The sequence below is a fragment of the Pinus tabuliformis genome, chromosome 9, assembly GCF_031772625.1.
Source record: "Pinus tabuliformis cultivar Carrire ecotype Pingquan chromosome 9, CPIR1, whole genome shotgun sequence".
Lineage (NCBI taxonomy): Eukaryota > Viridiplantae > Streptophyta > Pinopsida > Pinales > Pinaceae > Pinus > Pinus tabuliformis.
In genome coordinates, this window is record NC_142307.1 from 532,093,098 (window position 1) to 532,112,702 (window position 19,605).

At 37.6% G+C, this 19,605-nt stretch overlaps 1 protein-coding gene and 1 pseudogene across 2 annotated transcripts; both read left to right on the top strand.

Moving 5' to 3' along the window:
- The first annotated feature begins 279 nt into the window (after positions 1 to 279).
- On the top strand, positions 280 to 11,940 carry LOC149149583 (uncharacterized; annotated as a pseudogene). Its single transcript, XR_016262503.1, has 7 exons — positions 280 to 607; positions 701 to 855; positions 10,158 to 10,621; positions 10,761 to 10,848; positions 11,291 to 11,635; positions 11,747 to 11,776; positions 11,885 to 11,940. The product of XR_016262503.1 is annotated as an uncharacterized LOC149149583 (transcript).
- Positions 11,941 to 17,964: 6,024 nt separating this feature from the next.
- Positions 17,965 to 18,447, top strand: LOC149149584 (disease resistance protein RPS5-like). The gene has a single exon (XM_089442521.1). The coding sequence runs from the start codon at positions 17,965 to 17,967 to the stop codon at positions 18,445 to 18,447; it is 483 nt and encodes a 160-aa protein (XP_089298647.1).
- The last annotated feature ends 1,158 nt before the right edge of the window (positions 18,448 to 19,605 follow it).

Here is a 19,605-nt window from a genome sequence, read left to right on the forward strand (position 1 = left end):
GTTAGAAATTTATAACCAAAGTTGTGAATTGGAGGTCTTATTGCAGGCTTCACGTGCCCCAATGTTATTTCAGCGGGGACAAAATATTTTACCGTAAGTTTTATGTTCAGGGTGGGTGTGCATGTTGTTCTACGTGCCCTGCATGAGCGCCTTGCATGCAGCAAGTGCCAGATGTCCCTCGCTCGGGCTATCAATTTTCCGGTAAACAGTTTGAAGGGAAAAACAGGGAACGGTAAATATTTGGAGCTGAATGTCTGGTATGATGTATTCTTTCCCTTGCAAGCCGTTGATACTAGGACTGATCCGATTGTTCCTGTCCATCATGTGGTAGCCGAGGTTCCATCCATGGCAGCCTAGGATGTTCCGCGTAATGTCATCATGGTGGGCGAAGGGAAGCCCGTGTTCCATGACTTTCTTGGCATGAGCTTCCTCAGCAGCGAATCATGGGGTGCTACTGCTACAGCTAGACATGAGGAGGCCTCCAGGAGCACAGGCGTCGTAGACGGAATCGACCATGGATCCTCCTCAGCGGGCAGCAGGCTTCTCTCAGGGCATCTCGGTTTAGCAGTAGCAGCAGCTGCTCCTTGTTCTTCAGATCCAGGATCAGGTTAATCTTTACTTCTCATCTTAGCGAGAGGTTTTCTTTTGGTTTCTTGTTTTTATCTGATTAAAGAATGTAAAATGATGGTGTATTTCGCAGAGAGGATGTCGTGTGGAAAGTGGGAAGGCATACATGGCGGCATGGGTGCTTTGGACAGCAACAGAGCGGTAGCAGGAGGGAAGAAGAGGGAAACTTCCACTTCGAGCCTTAGAGAGTCCTTGCAGGACACTTCATAGAGTTCGCGTGGAATTAAGGTAGCGGAAACCCTTATCTCTCAGCGCTACTAATGGCTAGGAACAGAGTTAGAGCTTTTGTTTATTTTACCTGTAATAGAAACTTTGCCAATCTAGAAACTGTCTTTGTGGTGTAAGTCCCCTTTAGAATCTGTCTTTGTGGTGTAAGTCCCCTTTGTTGATGCCGTAGCAACTCTGTAGCGCAGTACTAACATCACCTTTTGTGACCCCAAGTTGATGCAATTGATCTTCTTTCACTCCAATACTAACATCACCTTTGGTGTTTCCAGGTTGATTCTATGGTATTTTCTCACTTTAGTACCAAAGGCCACTACACTACTAAGATTACCTTGCCTTTGGTGTTTTCCAGGTTGATTCTATGGTATCCTCCTCACTTTAGTTTAGTACTAAAGACCACTCCAGTACTAAGATTACCTTTTACGTTTGGTATTTTCAGGTTGATTCGATGGCATCTCCCGCATTATAGTACAAAAGACCCTTTTGTTGTTATGCTTCATGGCTTTCATTGGCTTGTGGTTATTATCTTTTATAATCTGTTCACAATTGTTATTATTACAGTGGTATATATTTATCATGGAATTTCATATCCTATTAACTGTTACTTAGGCCAGCCCTACGTGCAGGCTGTGGTAAAGGAGGCGCTGCCAATGCATCCGCCTGGACCGCTCCTATCGGCGATGGAATGTGTGTTCCGGCTGGCACGACTGCCATGGTGAATATGTGGTCGATTACTCACGACCCCAGCATTTGGGAATCACCTCATGAGTTCCGTCCAGAGAGGTTTGTGATGTCGGAAGGCGGGGAAGAAGTGGATGTAAGGGGTAATGATCTGAGGCTTGCGCCTTTTGGTGCTGGCCGTCGTGTGTGCCCGGGGAAGGTGTTGGGTATTTTTAAATGGAGAAATACCAAAACCAGCAAAATAAACACCACAGAGACAAAGCTCTGTTTCCTCTGTCCAGGATCTTTTGACAGGGAACCTCTTAAAAATCAAAATGACTCAGAAGACACCATTACACAGTCACAAAGAACATTTCCATTAAAACAAATTTTCTGTTACATATTTCTTCCTCTGTGCAAAGAGGGAATCACAAAAAAAACTCTGCTGCACTCACAGATTTTCCACTGCTGTGGATTTTACAAAAACAGCTCTCTGTTCTTCAATGGCAGAAATCAAAACATTACAATTCCATTTCTATAACGCACTGCTGTGCAATTACAAAATGAAAAACACACACACTCGTGCGTAGCCACTCCACTCACTACATAAAAAAAACACATCGTGCGCATGCACCTTATATATAAACTACAACACACAAAACCATTTTTAACATATGACGTGTATATATAAAAAAATATAAACAACGTATGACATATGGGACATATGCCCATAATAAAAATTAAAGACATGCCCATATCTATATTAAAAGCCTTCACCATAATATTAAAGGCCGCCACCAAAAACACTACGACAAACATTAAAATCATAAATTCCTCCTACGGCGGTCAACGCAAACGAGACTTCCACTTCACTCAAAATCTGACTTGTCGGGGGCCCGTGCACCTTCCGGAGATCGACGGCGGAGGACACGCAACCAGATCGGACGATGGAGAGGATATCGGAAGGCAGATTTTCACCGAGCTTTAACTTCCGATGGGTTTCGTTTGCTGATGTCATGCGGGTGACACGCGTCGCCTCCAAATCGCATCGGAGCTCAACAATACGGAAACCACTTTTCATGGATGGCGGTGCGATATGATCCTGGCCGGTTTTATGGTTTTGTTCGGTGGTTTTAGGCTGCGTACGTAGCGCGTTGAAATTACATTTTCAACACTCCCCTTTAATTTCAACTGCTGGGCATTCGGTCATACCCAAACACTTCCTCAAAAATTCAAAGCTTTTCTGATCCAGCGGCTTTGTCAAGATGTCTGCAACCTGTTCCTGGGTCCTGCAATGTTCTAAGATAATTTCTCCATTGTTCACCAATTCTCTGATGTAGTGAAACCTTGTATCAATGTGTTTCGTTCTCTTATGAAACACTGAATTCTTTGACAATGCAATATTTGAGCTATTGTCACAAAATATCACTGTCGCTTTTGCTTGCTCTTGGCCTAAGCTTCTCAACATTCTTCTCATCCACACTGCTTGACATGCTGCTACTGTAGCTGCCACATATTCAGCCTCTGCTGTAGACAATGCTACAATGGACTGCTTCTTAGAAGCCCATGAAATGGCTCCTGAACCCATATGAAATACATAACCGGAAGTGCTCTTCCGATCATCTATACTTCCAGCCCAATCACTGTCAGTGTATCCAACCAAATCTGAATGTTCTGAGGCATGGTACAAAATTCCAAACATTTTGGTACCTTTGACATACCTCAAAATTCTCTTTGCTGCCTGCCAATGTGCCTCCTTCGGCCTCTCCATGAACCTGGAAATTAAACTAACAACATACATAATGTCAGGCCTAGTAGCTGTTAAATACATAAGGCTGCCCACAATGCTTTTATACAAGCTAGGATCAAAATCCTTGCTGCTGTCCTCTCTGCTGAGCTTTAATCCCATCACTGTGGGAGTGATTGCTGCCTTGCATTCTTCCATCTTAAATCTGCTCAAAATTTGATTTACATATCTTGCTTGAGATATAAAAATTCCTTTTTCATTTTGATCTACTTCTATGCCTAAGAAGTACCTCAAGAAACCCATGTCAGTCATTTCAAACTCATCCTTCATGACTGATTTAAAATTTTCAATGAGCTGATCATCATTACCTGTGAAAATCACATCATCAACATACAAGACAACAATTAAAATTTTACCATCCTTTTCCTTGATGTAGACTGTGGGCTCTCCTTCACATTTGTCGAATTCATTATCCAACAGATATGAATCTATCCTGCTGTACCATGCTCTTGGCGCTTGCTTCAGCCCATAAAGAGCCTTCTTCAATTTGCACACTTTGTGCTCTTCACCTTTCTTCTCATAACCGAGAGGCTGTTCAATGTATACCTCTTCCTTCAACACTCCATTTAGGAATGCTGACTTCACGTCCATTTGGTAGACTTTCCATTTGTTTTGTGCTGCTATGGACAGCACTGCTCTCACGGTTTCCATTCTTGCAACCGGGGCGAAAGTCTCCTCATAATCTCTCCCATACTGCTGCTTGTACCCCTTGACAACCAGCCTTGCCTTGTGCCTTTCTATCTTGCCTTCATCATTGCTCTTGGTCTTATAAACCCATTTCACACCAATGACTTCTTTGCCTTTTGGTAGCTCAACCAAATCCCATGTTTTGTTTCTCTCTATGGCATTCATTTCCTCATCCATAGCTTCTATCCATTTCTTATCTTTGATTGCTTCCTCGAAATGAATAGGATCATCAACATGACAATACAATGCAAATAAGGAATTCATTCCTTCATCATAAATATCACTTAGATTTCTAAACTTCTTACCTCGTTCACTTGGTGTGCAAGTGCTTGAAGATGCACTTGAATTTCCTCCTTGTGGTGTGCTTGGAGAAGCACTCTCATTGATCCTCAATGGTGTACCTTGCTGTCCTTGTGTTGTCCTCAATGGTGTCCCTTGCTGTCCTTGTGTTGGCGCTGCTGTTTGGGGATTCATTTCAGCCACTTCCTCTTCATCTTCATCATGAGACAAACAGTTTTTGACATTCACTGTTTTCTCTATGCTTCCATCCCAAGCTTCCTCTTCAATGAATTGAACATCCCTGCTGACAAAGAACTTCTTGGTAGATGGAATGTACAGCCTGTAGGCTTTGGATTCATCACTGTATCCAATGAAGATGCATTTCTCCCCTTTGCTGTCCAACTTCCTCCTTAGCTGATCTGGTATGTGTGCATAGGCTACACACCCAAAAACTCTCATGTGGGTGACTCCTTGCTTTCTCCCACTCCATGCCTCTTCTGGCACCTTGTTCATGACTGCTTTTGTAGGACACCTATTCAATATATAAACTGCACAATGTACAGCTTCAGCCCAATACTCATTTGGCAAATGCTTTGCCTTCAACATGCTCCTTGCCATATCCATGATGGTCCTGTTCTTCCTTTCAGCAACTCCATTTTGCTGCGGAGTGTATCTTGCTGTAAACTGTTTATGAATTCCATTTTCTCTACAAAATCTTAGGAATTCCTTGGAGATATACTCACCTCCTCTATCAGTTCTCAAAACTTTAATGTGCAGCCCGCTTTGGTTTTCAACAAATGCCTTGAAATTTTGGAATTTCTCAAACACTTCACTTTTGTTTTTAAGGAAATATATCCAAGTCTTTCTTGTAAAATCATCAATGAATGTCAAGAAATATAGGCTGCCAGCTAATGATGGAGCTTGCATTGGTCCACACAAATCTGAGTGGATGATCTCTAAGGGTGTCTTTGCCCTTATGCTCTTCCCTGATGGAAAACTTTCTCTATGTTGTTTTCCCAAAATGCAGCCTTCACATAGGCTGTCCGGTTTCTCTATCAATGGTAATCCCTTTACCATTCCTTTTCTGCTCAATAAGTTTAGACCTCCAAAATTTAGATGTCCGAATCTCAAGTGCCATAACCAATTCTCATCCTTTGGCACGCTTTGGAAAGCCTCTTGGGTGACTGCTGCCATTTCCCTTTTGTTCTTCAAGTCTGCCCGGATCCGGAGAGGGAACATCCTGTTCCTTGTCATCTTTACTTCAGCAATGCATCTTTTGCTGGGTGGTATGTCCATGATGGTGCACACATCATTTACAAAATAAACATTGTAACCCTTTTGGATAAGCTGTCCAACACTCAATAGGTTACATCTCATTCCGGGGACATAGTAGACATCTGCTATGGTTTTCCTTTCTCCTTGTTTTGAAAATATTTTTACCTCCCCTTTTCCCATAACAGACACTTTACTATCAGTTCCTAGTGTGACCTCTGATTTCAAGTTTTGATTTAAGGTTGAAAAGAGGGCTATATTCCCTGTCATATGGTTGCTGCAACCTGAGTCTAAAAACCATATGTCCTCACTATGTGTTTCAGCCATGTTACAAGCTAACAGGACATTTTCTTGACTGTTGTTTTCTCTTGTAACATTTGCATTTTGTCTGCTGTTCATATCATGTTGTTTCTTTCTACAATCACTAGCATAATGTCCATACTTTTTGCAATAATAGCATTGAACATTAGATTTATCATACCTTTGTCCTTGAGCCTGATACTGATCTCTTTGTTGGGTGCTGCCTTGACCTTGGTTCTGATTTGGATTGCTGCCTCTTCCTTGTGCATTTGATGGGCTGTTCCTTCCACCTCTGTTCTGGCTTCTGCCTCTTCCTCTTCTGTTTCCTCTTCCTTGACCTCTTCCTCTTCCAAAGGACATCTGGGTCTTGAAGGCTTGCTCAAGGGATGAGTTTTCATTCCTACTCAACCTCTGCTCATGAGTTATCAGAGATGCATGCAGCTCATCAACTGAATATTTTGAGAGATCCTTTGTCTCTTCAATGGTTGTGACTATGGCATCGAACCTTGAGGGTAAGACTCTCAATATTTTCTCCACTATTCTTCTATCTTCAATTGTTTCTCCATGAGTTCTCATTTGTGTGACTACTCCAATCATATGAGTGAAGAATGAGTCAATGTTATCTGACTCCTTCATGTTCAAGTTTTCAAAATCCTTTCTCAGCATTTGCAATTTTGTTGTCTTCACTCTCTCCATGCCTTGATAGGCTGTCTTGAGAGTTTGCCATGCTTCATGTGATGTTGTAGCTGCTGCTATCCTTGGGAATATACTCTGGTCCACTCCTTGATACAACAAGACAATGGCCTTTGCATCCTTCTTCCTATTGAGCTTCAACTGATCCTTCTCTCCCTGAGTTAATGCATTGAACTCAGTTTCATCTGCTGGTTCCTCAAACCCATATTCTACTAGTTCCCATATATCTTGAGCGATGAACAAAGCTCTCATGGTTATAGACCAGTAGTCATAGTTCTTCCCATTAAAGTGTGGGAGCTGGGTGTTGAACATACCCATGCTTGTGCTTGCCATTCCTTGCATCTTGAACTATGGTTTTAAATCCTTGACTGTGATTTTTTTTAAAAACTGACTGTCTTCAGCAATAACAAGAGAAATGCTTTTGGGGAATACCTGAATCCTTCGCTGTCTGAGTCTTCTGTCTGCCTGAGAAGTTTTGACTGCTGCAACCACACCTTCCTTCAGCTTCTTTGAGTCTTCAAAGAGCCTGGACTAGCTCTGATACCACTGTTGGGTATTTTTAAATGGAGAAATACCAAAACCAGCAAAATAAACACCACAGAGACAAAGCTCTGTTTCCTCTGTCCAGGATCTTTTGACAGGGAACCTCTTAAAAATCAAAATGACTCAGAAGACACCATTACACAGTCACAAAGAACATTTCCATTAAAACAAATTTTCTGTTACATATTTCTTCCTCTGTGCAAAGAGGGAATCACAAAAAAAACTCTGCTGCACTCACAGATTTTCCACTGCTGTGGATTTTACAAAAACAGCTCTCTGTTCTTCAATGGCAGAAATCAAAACATTACAATTCCATTTCTATAACGCACTGCTGTGCAATTACAAAATGAAAAACACACACACTCGTGCGTAGCCACTCCACTCACTACATAAAAAAAACACATCGTGCGCATGCACCTTATATATAAACTACAACACACAAAACCATTTTTAACATATGACGTGTATATATAAAAAAATATAAACAACGTATGACATATGGGACATATGCCCATAATAAAAATTAAAGACAGGCCCATATCTATATTAAAAGCCTTCACCATAATATTAAAGGCCGCCACCAAAAGCACTACGACAAACATTAAAATCATAAATTCCTCCTACGGCGGTCAACGCAAACGAGACTTCCACTTCACTCAAAATCTGACTTGTCGGGGGCCCGTGCACCTTCCGGAGATCGACGGAGGAGGACACGCAACCAGATCGGACGATGGAGAGGATATCGGAAGGCAGATTTTCACCGAGCTTTAACTTCCGATGGGTTTCGTTTGCTGATGTCATGCGGGTGACACGCGTCGCCTCCAAATCACATCGAAGCTCAACAATACAGAAACCACTTTTCATGGATGGCGGTGCGATATGATCCTGGCCGGTTTTATGGTTTTGTTCGGTGGTTTTAGGCTGCGTACGAACCGCGTTGAAATTACATTTTCAACAGAAGGCTCTGGGCCTTGCCACTATTAACCTCTGGGTGGCTAAGCTGCTCCATCATTTTCAATGGCTTCCTCATGCTGAACATCCAGTTGATTTGTCCGAGGTTCTTAAGCTGTCCTGCGAAATGGCTCATCCTCTTCGTTCTGTTCCCATCATACGGGTGCCAGCTTTCACTAGCTAATTAAATCCTCCCCCGTTACCTGCTAATTGCAGTACCTCCTGTTCTGTTTCTGTTTGTCAGTATTACTAGGCAATATATATGATGCCGTCTCCCATTATGTATTTCGATTGCAGCAGGGCAGTATTACTAGGCACTATATATGCGTCGATGCCGTCTCCCATTATGTATTTCGATTGCATGAGCACGCACTATCATGCAATGCCGTTCAATCTTTAGCTCTCCGGTTATATGTATCTCGATTATAAGTGGTACTTTTTCTGACCCATCGTCGTCATATGAGACTGTGTGTCTCTGTTTGGTTATTGCGATCGATAGAACGAACGATGGATGGTCGTTTTGGGTTTGAATAATGGTGAGCTGCACGTTAAATTTTTGACAATAAAGATGAGTGACCACGGATATTTTTGCATGGTTGGTTTCTAATGGATGGATTTTTTCAACTCTTTCTTTCTTTTTTTACAGTCAGTCAACAATTTTATTTGTTAAAGCATAAATTACATTACATGGTGCAATTTTATTTGTTAAACCATATATATATATATATATATATATATATATATATATATATATATATATATATCACGTAAATTACATGGTGTATTGCTGTATCAGCAGAGGCAGATGTCGTGCATAAATTACATTACATGGTGCAATTTTATTTGTTAAACCATATATATATATATATATATCACGTAAATTACATGGTGTATTCCTGTATAGCAGAGGCAGATGTCGTCACACCATTGTCAATGGTTTTGAAAACGATTTCTACACAATTAGGTGAGACTTACCAGCAGTTCAAGTTTGATATTTAACCTCATCATTTGAATTATAAAGTTACTTACACGAACGAAGATCTTTGTTCCTTTATTTCTTTATGTACCTGCACGTTCAGAAATCTCTGCCCAACATTTCGTACGGCGATAAGCCACTTACGAGCTCGGTCGGAGGCGACCTCGATCTGTCCGAACAATGCGCACCCATTTTTCTTTTTAAGCTATCCATTTGCAAATATTAGTCAAGTTAAAATTGCAGCTACCCCGTTTCAAAGAAAGTTTATGCTTTTTAAAACCATGGAAAATGCAAACACTTTGAATCAGTTTGATCTGTATGTAGAACGCTTTTTAAAACCATGGAAAATGCAAACACTTTGAATCAGTTTGATCTGAACATTAAGCTTCAGTCTATGGATGTGAGCATTTTTGTGGCATTACTTTTATTGGATTTTAATTTTATTCATACAGTGGATTGATTTTTATTTTTGGTTATTGAAGTGTACAATTAAATTACATCCTACATTATAATTTTCTCTGCTTGGTTGCTTTAACAACCTATTTTGTGTGCTTGATTTTTTATTATTTATTTAACAACATATTTTGTGCGGCTGATTCTTTAATTTTTGTTATTTATTTAACAACATTTTTTTTTTGGTTATTCAAGTATACACATTGTACATCACATTCTTGACTAAGATGCTTTTCAAAAAAAATTGCAGTCACAATATTAATACTTATACTTATTTAACAACTCCCCTAACATTTAAACACAAAGGCTCTACACCTGCTGATGTTTGGACCTGGGCTGTTTACATGGACCAATAGCCCACTAAATCTCAACCACTAAATCACAACACTGGTATTGTTATGAATAAATATACTGCAACATGGTTATTTTATAAATGCGGCATTGGTTAACTAACAGGGTTCCATTCTTTATGTCATATTCCTCGTTTTAAAGGAACAAGGCCCAAGTGTAAGTCTTGCACTGTTTTGTTAGAATAGTTAACTCACTTGAATAATATGATGAAAAAAAGAAGGAAAAAGAAAATACCACCACCATCCACCTTTTTCTATTTTCTGTGACTTGTGCAATTCCTTCTAGATTGCTTTCTGTTTCCCTTATTGTTCGTTATTTGAAAATCCCTGCTAGATGTCAAGGTTTGAGTCCAAAGATGACAGAAGAGGAAGGCACCATGATGATGATGTTCATCTGGGCATGCAGCCACCAAGGCCAACAGCCACATGCCAAACATCAAAGAGGCCATCAATGGGTGCAAATGCTGATTTTATGGCTTCAAAGAAATGGGAACGCTCTGCCTTTATGAATTCAGGATCAGCTGTATATAGTCCTTCACGTCTCACTCATCTTGGAAGCTATCAGAACAAGACCTCTGCAAATTTGTCCAGGGAAAATACGGTAGTGCCTGCTCTCGTTTCGCAGACCCCAGCAGATGAAGGTTCTTGAACAGGTCTTAAAGGTTCCAGTTTGGCAAACCTCATGAACAATGGTCCAAGTGCACCATCTGCCAGAAACACAAGTGGGCAAAGTCTTTCTGCCGGTAGTTCAAAATTCTTGCCTGGGAATGGTGTTCAAGAATCCAGCATTCCAGCTAGGTAAGTGCATACTGGTAATTTAGACAACTTAATGTGCATATAGGGGGATGGTAAACATTGGAGATTTTCTCTACAGAAGTTAAGCTTGACAATATATTTAACTGTGGCTGCATCTTGACTGCTTGTTTCATTTTTTCAGCCCAAAATGTGTAACATCAGCTAGTCGCCAGTTGACAATATTCTATGCTGGGCAAGCTCATGTTTTTGATGATATCCATCCTACGAAGGTAAGCAAGCTATGTTGATTAGTACTTTTTATTTTTGATTCTTCAGGTTTGTTTCCAAAGAACTAGGCCTTAACATCTTTTCGTTATCCATACTTTGTTTGGTCATGTTTGTTGCATCTTTCTAATTTGATACCGTTTTTGTTTGCCTCGGCAAAAATCTTATAATACTCTTTGCTAGGCTTATGTTTTACGCTACTTATTGGGGTGTCTGTGTGGAAGGCGAACTGTCCAACATCTGCCATGATGCACAAAAATGGCATAAATTATGTGGATTTTGCAGTGAAACCACTGCTGTTTAGAAGTGCCTGTTTGTTTAAGAGAGTACCGTAATTAAGTTAGAGCCACAGTGCATGTACCTTTGGATCATATCTAGATATGAACAAAATCACTCTCAATTGTGAAATGCTACAACACTAATAAAATGCCTTGTGCTTGTCTATAGGTCACAGAAACAGTTTGAAGGGAAAAACAGGGAACGGGAAATATTTGGAGCTGAATGTCTGGTATTATGTATTCTTCCCTTGCAAACCGTTGATACTGGGACTGATCCGATTGTTCCTGCCCATCATGTGGTAGCCGAGGTTCCATCCATGGCAGCCTAGGATGTTCCGCATAGGTGAGGAGGATTAGAAGCTACTGCTTTTTGTTCGTCGCAAAGGGCAATCGCTAAGAAGAAAAGCTCCATACCTTGTCGACGGTCTGGGATGAGACTAATTGAACCACCCCGGGGGACCTACGTTCGGAATCCGATAACCCGGTAGGCATCAAGTTCTGTTGTTAATTCCAGGTATGGTCTTTGCCTCTCCATGAGCGGACACACTACCTTCTTTTCAGTTAAAGTCTTCGGTGGTTGTGTTGAGGGTGACTGCAGTACATTGACACCCTTTGCTACATGCAGACCAACACGGTGACGGGAGGTCTGACATAAGTAAGCGGGGCTTTTCATTTACAAAATTAACTCTAGCAAATGTTTTTTTAGTTGCATGCCTAGAACAAACTAATTGATTCCACCAGTGTGGTGAATATTTTTCTGCAGGTAAATTTCCTGACTGGTTCTTAGGCGAGTTTTCTAATATTCTCGAGGGCTTCTCATGCTTATACAAAGTGCTTGTTTCCTCCAGGTGCTACTTTTGACCTGTTTTCAGTAGTCCCAGCAATTTAGAGTTTAATAACTTATTCGAGGGTTGTTCAGACTTGCAAATTTCCATGATATCTCATTGTTGTTTTATGTCAGGACCTATGACGCTTCAAGTCGATTGATAGTATTGGATTGCGTCTCGAAGCGATTTCTTTACACTCAGTTATGCAAAATATCTGTTATTCTCAGTGTATAATTGAATATCTAGACAGTTGACATGTATACTTATTATCCAAGAGGTTTTTCGACCATTTTACTTCTATATTGATTGTAAAGTTTATATGTATATGATAGCTCCTTTGATTTTTTTTAATGCAATGTTCACTATTGTTTCGACATGTTTTTAAAAGGAGTTTTTTACAACATTGCCTTCTCTATATCATTTTCTGTATGTACTCAATAGTTCTTTTCTTGGCTATGATTTTGACTCTTATCTGATTATGCAAAAGTCTGATGAGTCTGCAAGTGTGAATACAGAAGCAAACCTTTTCAGTAAGTTTGGAATAGAATCCTATGAAAATCCATTTTTCCCATAATTCAATCCACTTTCTGCATGGTAATGGCATGTATTCCTCACTCCATAGGATAATATCCAGCACCAGGTCTGCTTCTAAATTTCACTTGTAGCAAGTTATTTTCTTCTTTCAATTTACTGAAGAGAAGAGTTTGGAATAACTGGATCATTTCATTGACCCCCTGAGAAATCTGTGTAGTGAATTGAACTTTCAGTCACACAATTCCTTTAACCATGCGTGGATATTAGATATGGTTGGGTATGCTTATACTATATAGGCATGCTTCTGAGGTGGGCAATGATTGTCTTGGAGCATCCTTCCCTTAGGTATCATTTAAACATGTCTCTAATGAAATGTCAGGGGACCAAATCACTCTATTAGAAATAAAACCCGGTTTGACATGGGGTTCAGGCAAAGTGGCCTTTCTTCATCCAAATCACAATGATAAGACTGAAGCACAAATCAGAAAAGGGCTTCATTTGTGCTTGACGGCAGGGACTACCGGCTGCATGCAGCACTTGTTGTAAAAGGGAAGAGTTGGGTTGCAGATATAAAGAAATTTAAATAGCCTACTTCAATTATATTTTTATGGATAATTGAATTAATAATGAAATAATTATATTTAAAAATTCTATAAGTTATTATTTTTTATTTTTTTTGTTTTGAGAAATGGAAAATTTGAAATGTATAAACAATGTGTAAATATTGGGTAGAGATTTTGTTGAATAATAATAAGTAGTTGATATTTATCAATATATAGATTAATCAATATGAATAGGAAATGCGAAATGTATAGGTTATATGTAAATATTGTGTAAAATTTTTGTTAAATATTAATTTAAATCTATTTTAACTTTGGATTTATTAAGTGTTTATAGGAATAAAGAAAAAGACTTACACCTTAAGGGATTTAATCTCTTGAGAGACTTGATAGATTCGAAATTAAGATAAATCCAAATTAATATATATTATTTATTATAATTATTTTTAAAGTGTTTAATGAGTCTTTATATATATATATATATATATATATATATATATATATATATATATAATTTTAATGACCACACATAATTTTTATAATAAATTTATTAGTATGTTATAAATTTTATAGTAAAATTTAACTACCAACATTAATATTAGTTAAATTTTTATTAATCTTAATTGATTTTACAATAATATTAAATTATGATTTTTTTTTTAATTTATATTAAATTAAATGTTCTATATAAATATCACTTGAATCTATAACTTATTAAATCATTCATTTTTAGTCACGGATTTGATTGTGTTAAGGTAGCTTTTGAGAAAAACGTTATCGCCCTTGGTTTGGTTATAGTTAATAGTTTTGAAATTTATATTTATTTTTTCGTTAATTTTTCTTTTATAAATTAAGACTACCAAGATATATCATTGTCATTGTCGGGTGGAATTATTTTACATTTTATATTTATATCTATTTTAATTTGAATATGATTTAAAACATATGAAGAAGATATATCATTTTCATTGAGAATTATTTTACATTTTACATTTATATATGTTTTAATCTGAATATTAATTAAAACATATGAAGTCGAAATTTAATTTTGTTTTGGTGTTTTTTTTAAATATTTTTCCCTACATTTTAAAAATGTTGACATATAATCTAACATTACGCCTACAAATCTCTCTTATATTAGGTTGTAGAGCATATCTCAATGAAATTAGGTTGTAGAACACATCTCAATGAAATTAATACTAATAGGCTATGTGTGTGAGTGTTTATTTTTTCGAGGAAATATCCTAGGAGATCCACCCGGAGGGATGACTTTTTATTAGTTTATTAGTAGAGTCTAACTTTGAGGGTGTTGAGGAGAATTGACCTAGTGACCTCTGATTAGCAAGATGATTTTAGCAATGGGAACTCGACCAATTGAGTTAACTCTCAAGGCTAAGAAACTATTTATATTTACCAGTCTATAAATTAATCAACATTTAATAAATGTAAAGTTATAATTCTATTTAGAAAATATAATTTTCAATTACATTAAAATTTTATAATATTATTTCTTATTTAATAATTAATAAACATTTCATAGAATCTTTATAGTTTATAATGAAATATTATGTATTGTTAATTTTATTGAACACTTATGATTTATGATTTTAAAGAGAATAGGGAAGTCTCGAGGTATTTTATTAATAAAAATGTTAGAGTGGTTCAAGTAAATTTGATTTGATTTGGTCAAGTTACTAATGGTTTTTGAACTCGAGGTTTATGAGAGTTTATGGTTTTGCCCATAGTATATATAGCCTATTTAAAGACGGAAATACTCCAGGTAAATTGGTCCTTCGAGGCTAGTGGGATCCCAACAACCATTTCTCTTGGTGTTTCATGACCATAACAACTACTGTGAGAGTTGTGGTAAGATATATTCTGTGTTTATCATAGCCATAATAAGGAGTAGCTAGAGTAACCAAAATAACCCAATGGAGGAAAGGTACTTGTTCAATAAGCAACTAAGCTATTGACTAGCTGGTGCAAGTGATGACAATTTGGTGCACAATGTGGGCATTACCAAGGTTTGAAGAGGAAGAGAAGAAACTTGCTGAGAAGAAGCTTATGAAGAAACATCCTTACCATAGAGAAGAAGCTTGCTTCTCCCAAGGCCTATAAGAAGTTGTTCAAGAAAGGTGGCAAGAAGAATGACAAAATAAAGAAAGGACAAACCATTGTGATGAACCCATGCAAGTTGTGGTGAGAGCATGAATGGGTTCTTGAAGGATTGAAGCCCTGACCCTTTGTGAAATAATTATGGGTCCTATGGACAATGAGCCACAAGAAGGAGTGAACGATTTCGAGCATAGAGATATTATATGTGATTACCCATGTTGCACAACCATGGACTTGAGATCATATATGGCTTGATAAATGACGTCTACACATGTTGGGCACTAGAGGTTGGTGCAAAGAGGTCGATGACACATGTTCAACTAGTCAGAGCCAAGATATGTAATAGTCAATATCGGTTGGTGTGGTGATGCCAATAGATGAGTTGATAGGCAAAATCATGAGAGGCACAATGGAGGTTGTGGACTAGCAACATTGGTATGAGTAGTTGCAATGAGAGGCTCCGCCTCATGTGAGAAATGTGAGCAAGGCACTATTGTCCTTCATGAAAAATATAAAATGAAAAATGTTGTTAGGTAGAATATATCAGACTGGCGCGCTGGAAAGTTTGGGAAGCATTAAAAGATTGGGGGAATTTGTGTTGAATTTTTGGCCTTTTAGTGGCTATCTTGGCTAGGTTTGCAATGCATCCAAGGGCATATGAAGAAAATGCACAGAGAATTTGATGCATTCATGGAGGAGGTTATCAATGAGCACATTGAAAGTGGTGAGGAAAATGACCAACATAGGAATGATTTTGTAGATGTGTTGCTTGACATCTCTGAGAGGGCAATCAACCACAAACATAGAAAATTAAGCAACATGAGTGATATAAAATCCCTTCTAATCAATATGTTTAATGTTGGGATTAATAAGACAACAATTAGTTTGGAATGTGAAATGTTAGAGACATTAAATAATCTTGATAGTGACTATGAGGTTTCCAAGTGTAGGAGTCCTCCTAGACTTGCCAGAGTTGGAATGCAAGTTGGAGTAAATAACATCCATGCCACTAGACCGAGGCATGTGATTTGTAGAGGTAGAAAATAATGATGGTTGTACATGTGTGGACGATAGGGAGGTAAATGTGCAAAAATTTCAAGAGTAGCAAGAAAATCCATGAAGAGGACGTACAATGATAACTAGGGTGTAGATAAATAGCATGGACTGGAGATATAAGGGGAGAGAGGTCAAGTAGCGAGAAAGATTAGCTCAAGGTATCGATCGACAAAGCTAGAGATGTAGCAAGAGTGTAGTTTCATGGATGAGAAAATGGAGATGGAGTCAATGGTGTTTGAGGATAGTGAAGGAGCCAACTTGAGATGAGAGTTACATTGGTATTATAATACCAATAGTGTGTGAACACCCTAATGGTTCTGGTCCAAGGCAGGTGTATTTCCCCATGAAGTTTTAAGCCCCGTTGTTTAGGAATACATGTTGCGCAGGAGCACAAATTGTCGTAATTCCTTAAGACTTTGAGAAGAAAGACATAGGTTTTTCCCATGGTATTAATCTCTATTATAGCCTATTTAAAGCAAAAAGTTGGGACCAAATCCCAAAACAATGTTTTTAGACACCACCATTTCTTTTAGTGTTAAGTTATAAAAACTTTAAAAAACCTTTTTAAACCAGTTATAAAAACTTAAAAAAACATTTTTAAAACAGTTATATAAATATTTGACTTGTATCATAAGATTTACATGTAAAAAAATTTGGTTGATTTTGAAGACAAGTTATCTAATGGTTCACCCTCACAATCATCTAACTTCTCACAATCTAGTTAGAGATTAGCTCTACATAACTCAGATCATTAGAGAGCCCAATAACATAATCAACTTCTAATAATCTGAGCCCACAATCTAAATCAACACTACACTTTACTACTAAACTCCCCAATACGCCACAATCTAGTTGAAGATAGTACTCTTTACAGATAAACCAAATCGTCATCTTATTGTTGTATCCACTATTAAATGAATTTGAGAATCTCATGGCGAAAGAATGGTGGCTTTGCTATTGAAGAGAGGCTGCATATATATCACATGCCCTTCCTTTCAATTAATCCCGTCTTTCAAACAACGTACTGCGTAGACATCTCTCCCTATTCTTTTTTGCTGTCCGTTGTATATTCATTATCTGTCCTCCTGGTTTTTGTTTTTTATTCATACTCTCTTCTACTCCATTATAATTTAAATCTGTTATTCTGCTGTGATCTCACTCCATTATAATTTAAATCTGTTATTCTGCTCTGCTCTCACTTGCCGTTGGCAGTGCTATTTTTGTTCCACTCATCCAAAAAATCATCCAAGATGTATTTCACTTGTATAGCAACCGTGAACTTCTTGAAGAGCATTTAAATCATATGAAGAGCCTCTTGCTTGATATTAGCTCTCAGTTCCAACATCAGCAGAGGGAGGCACCAGATTCTCTGAATTGTTTGTTAAGGATGAAACATGAAGTTGGAAAGACCAAAGAGCTGATCCATAACTCACAACACCCGTGGCTGCGATAGTGTACTCAATGCCTCTTTTGCAAGCCCAAAGTCTTTAAGCAAATCCGAGAGTGGAACAGTACTATTCGTGAGCTCCATGATCAGCTTCGAACCGACTTCTCCGTGTTTTGCAGTGCTCAACAGATTGTGTCCAGGGCTCCACAATAGGCAGACGCGCTTATTCACGTGGAACCCGACACCGAATTGGTGTGTACGGTATGGGTGGCGTAGCGAAAACAACATTTCTTAAAAAAGTCTACAAGTTAGCAACATTTTTGATCATGTACGTCTCATTGTTAGCCTAAATGGTGTGTACGGTATGGGTGGCGTTGGAAAAACAACATTGCTTAAAAAGGTCTACAACACCTACAAGGTTAGCAATGTTTTTGATCATGTCATTTGGGTTACAGTTGCTCAATTTCCAATTCTGCAAATGCAAAATGATATTGCTTCTGCAATTAATTTAGATCTGGCCAACTGTTCCGCTGATATGAGGAAGATGAAGTTGTGTGCATATCTGAAGACCAAGAAATTCTTTTTGGTTTTAGACGACATGTGGAGGGCACTCTCTCTGAAAGAATTGGGCGTGCAGTTTGGCAAGAACAAAGGGAGCAAACTTGTATTCACAACTCGAAATAGAGATCTGATTCAAGAAATGAATGCAAAACAGTTCATGGAAATACAACCCCTACGAAGAGAGGAGGCGTGGGAGTTGTTTTTAAAAGTAGCTTTCGAAGAAGGAGGTCATGCTCCAGAGAATATAGAGAACACTGTAAATGTGCTAGAAACCCTGCACAGATGAATCTAGCTAGTAAAGGTTGAACACACAACTTTGCAGAGCAAAAACACTAAAAGAAAATCGAAAGAACAAAAGAATGATTCATTAGAAAACAATGCTCATGATATAGCATTACTGGGTGAAGATCCCAAGGTAATGCACCATAGTGGTGATCAATGAGAAACTCAATACCTACAACAAGTTCGGGAGAGAAGTAGGAATAAATCATGGAGTTAAAGGAGCAAATAAGGGAGTAAATCATGCAGAAAGAATCTTGCATGCAGTCCCATGCTCTAACTAAGTGTCCGTATGTAGGCGTGTAGTACCTCCAACACCCCCCCTGAACACATCAATATGTTGGTGTTGATGTGTATATTGTTAGGTCATGTTATATATGTTCATTTAACGTGCTTGCAGATAGATGTATATTTGCATGATAATAGTTATTTGACATGAGATTTATATTAATTTTTTGGATGTGTGTGTTGATGATGTTAGATTACAATGTTTTTGTTTTGTTAGACTGATCACGATGATGATGCCATGTTAGATTATTAGATTTGTGTGTTAGCTAATGACATCTATATGTACTAGAGGTTTATATAATTAGATTATGGTAGTGAATTTGAATGTATATCTTAATTCATGTTTATGTTTGTTAGATGGTTATCATCATGATGTTTATTTTTATGAAATAATATTTATTATATTATGTATTGGCGAACTTATATCAAACTTTTATATATGAAATTGTATGCAAAATAACTTAGTTTAAAAAAAATGCAAAGATATTTTTATAAATTACAAAGTTTAGTATGATTGAAACTATGATTGTAAAATTATAATAAATATTTTTCTTCTACTTAGATAGTTCATTCATATTCAATCTAACTTAATTAGTAAAATATTTCAATACTCACAAAGAAAATTTTATTAAAGATAAAATAAATTAGTTAGTTTTTAATAAGACGAAAATGTGTAATTCATTCAATTTTTAATATAAAATATTAATAATAATAAATTAATCAAAAACACAATTTAACCAATTCAATATTGGTGTATAAGTTTCAATTTATTGTTTTAAAAATTTAAGTTGGAATTTTTATGATTAATTTAGATTTAATAGAACTTGAAAAATATATTTTTATTAAGTTTAATTTATTAGTAAAGTTATGAGATTTT

Excerpts from the sequence above, each read along its gene's own strand:
- LOC149149584 (XM_089442521.1), top strand. The coding sequence starts at position 17,965 with ATGGGTGGCGTTGGAAAAACAACATTGCTTAAAAAGGTCTACAACACC.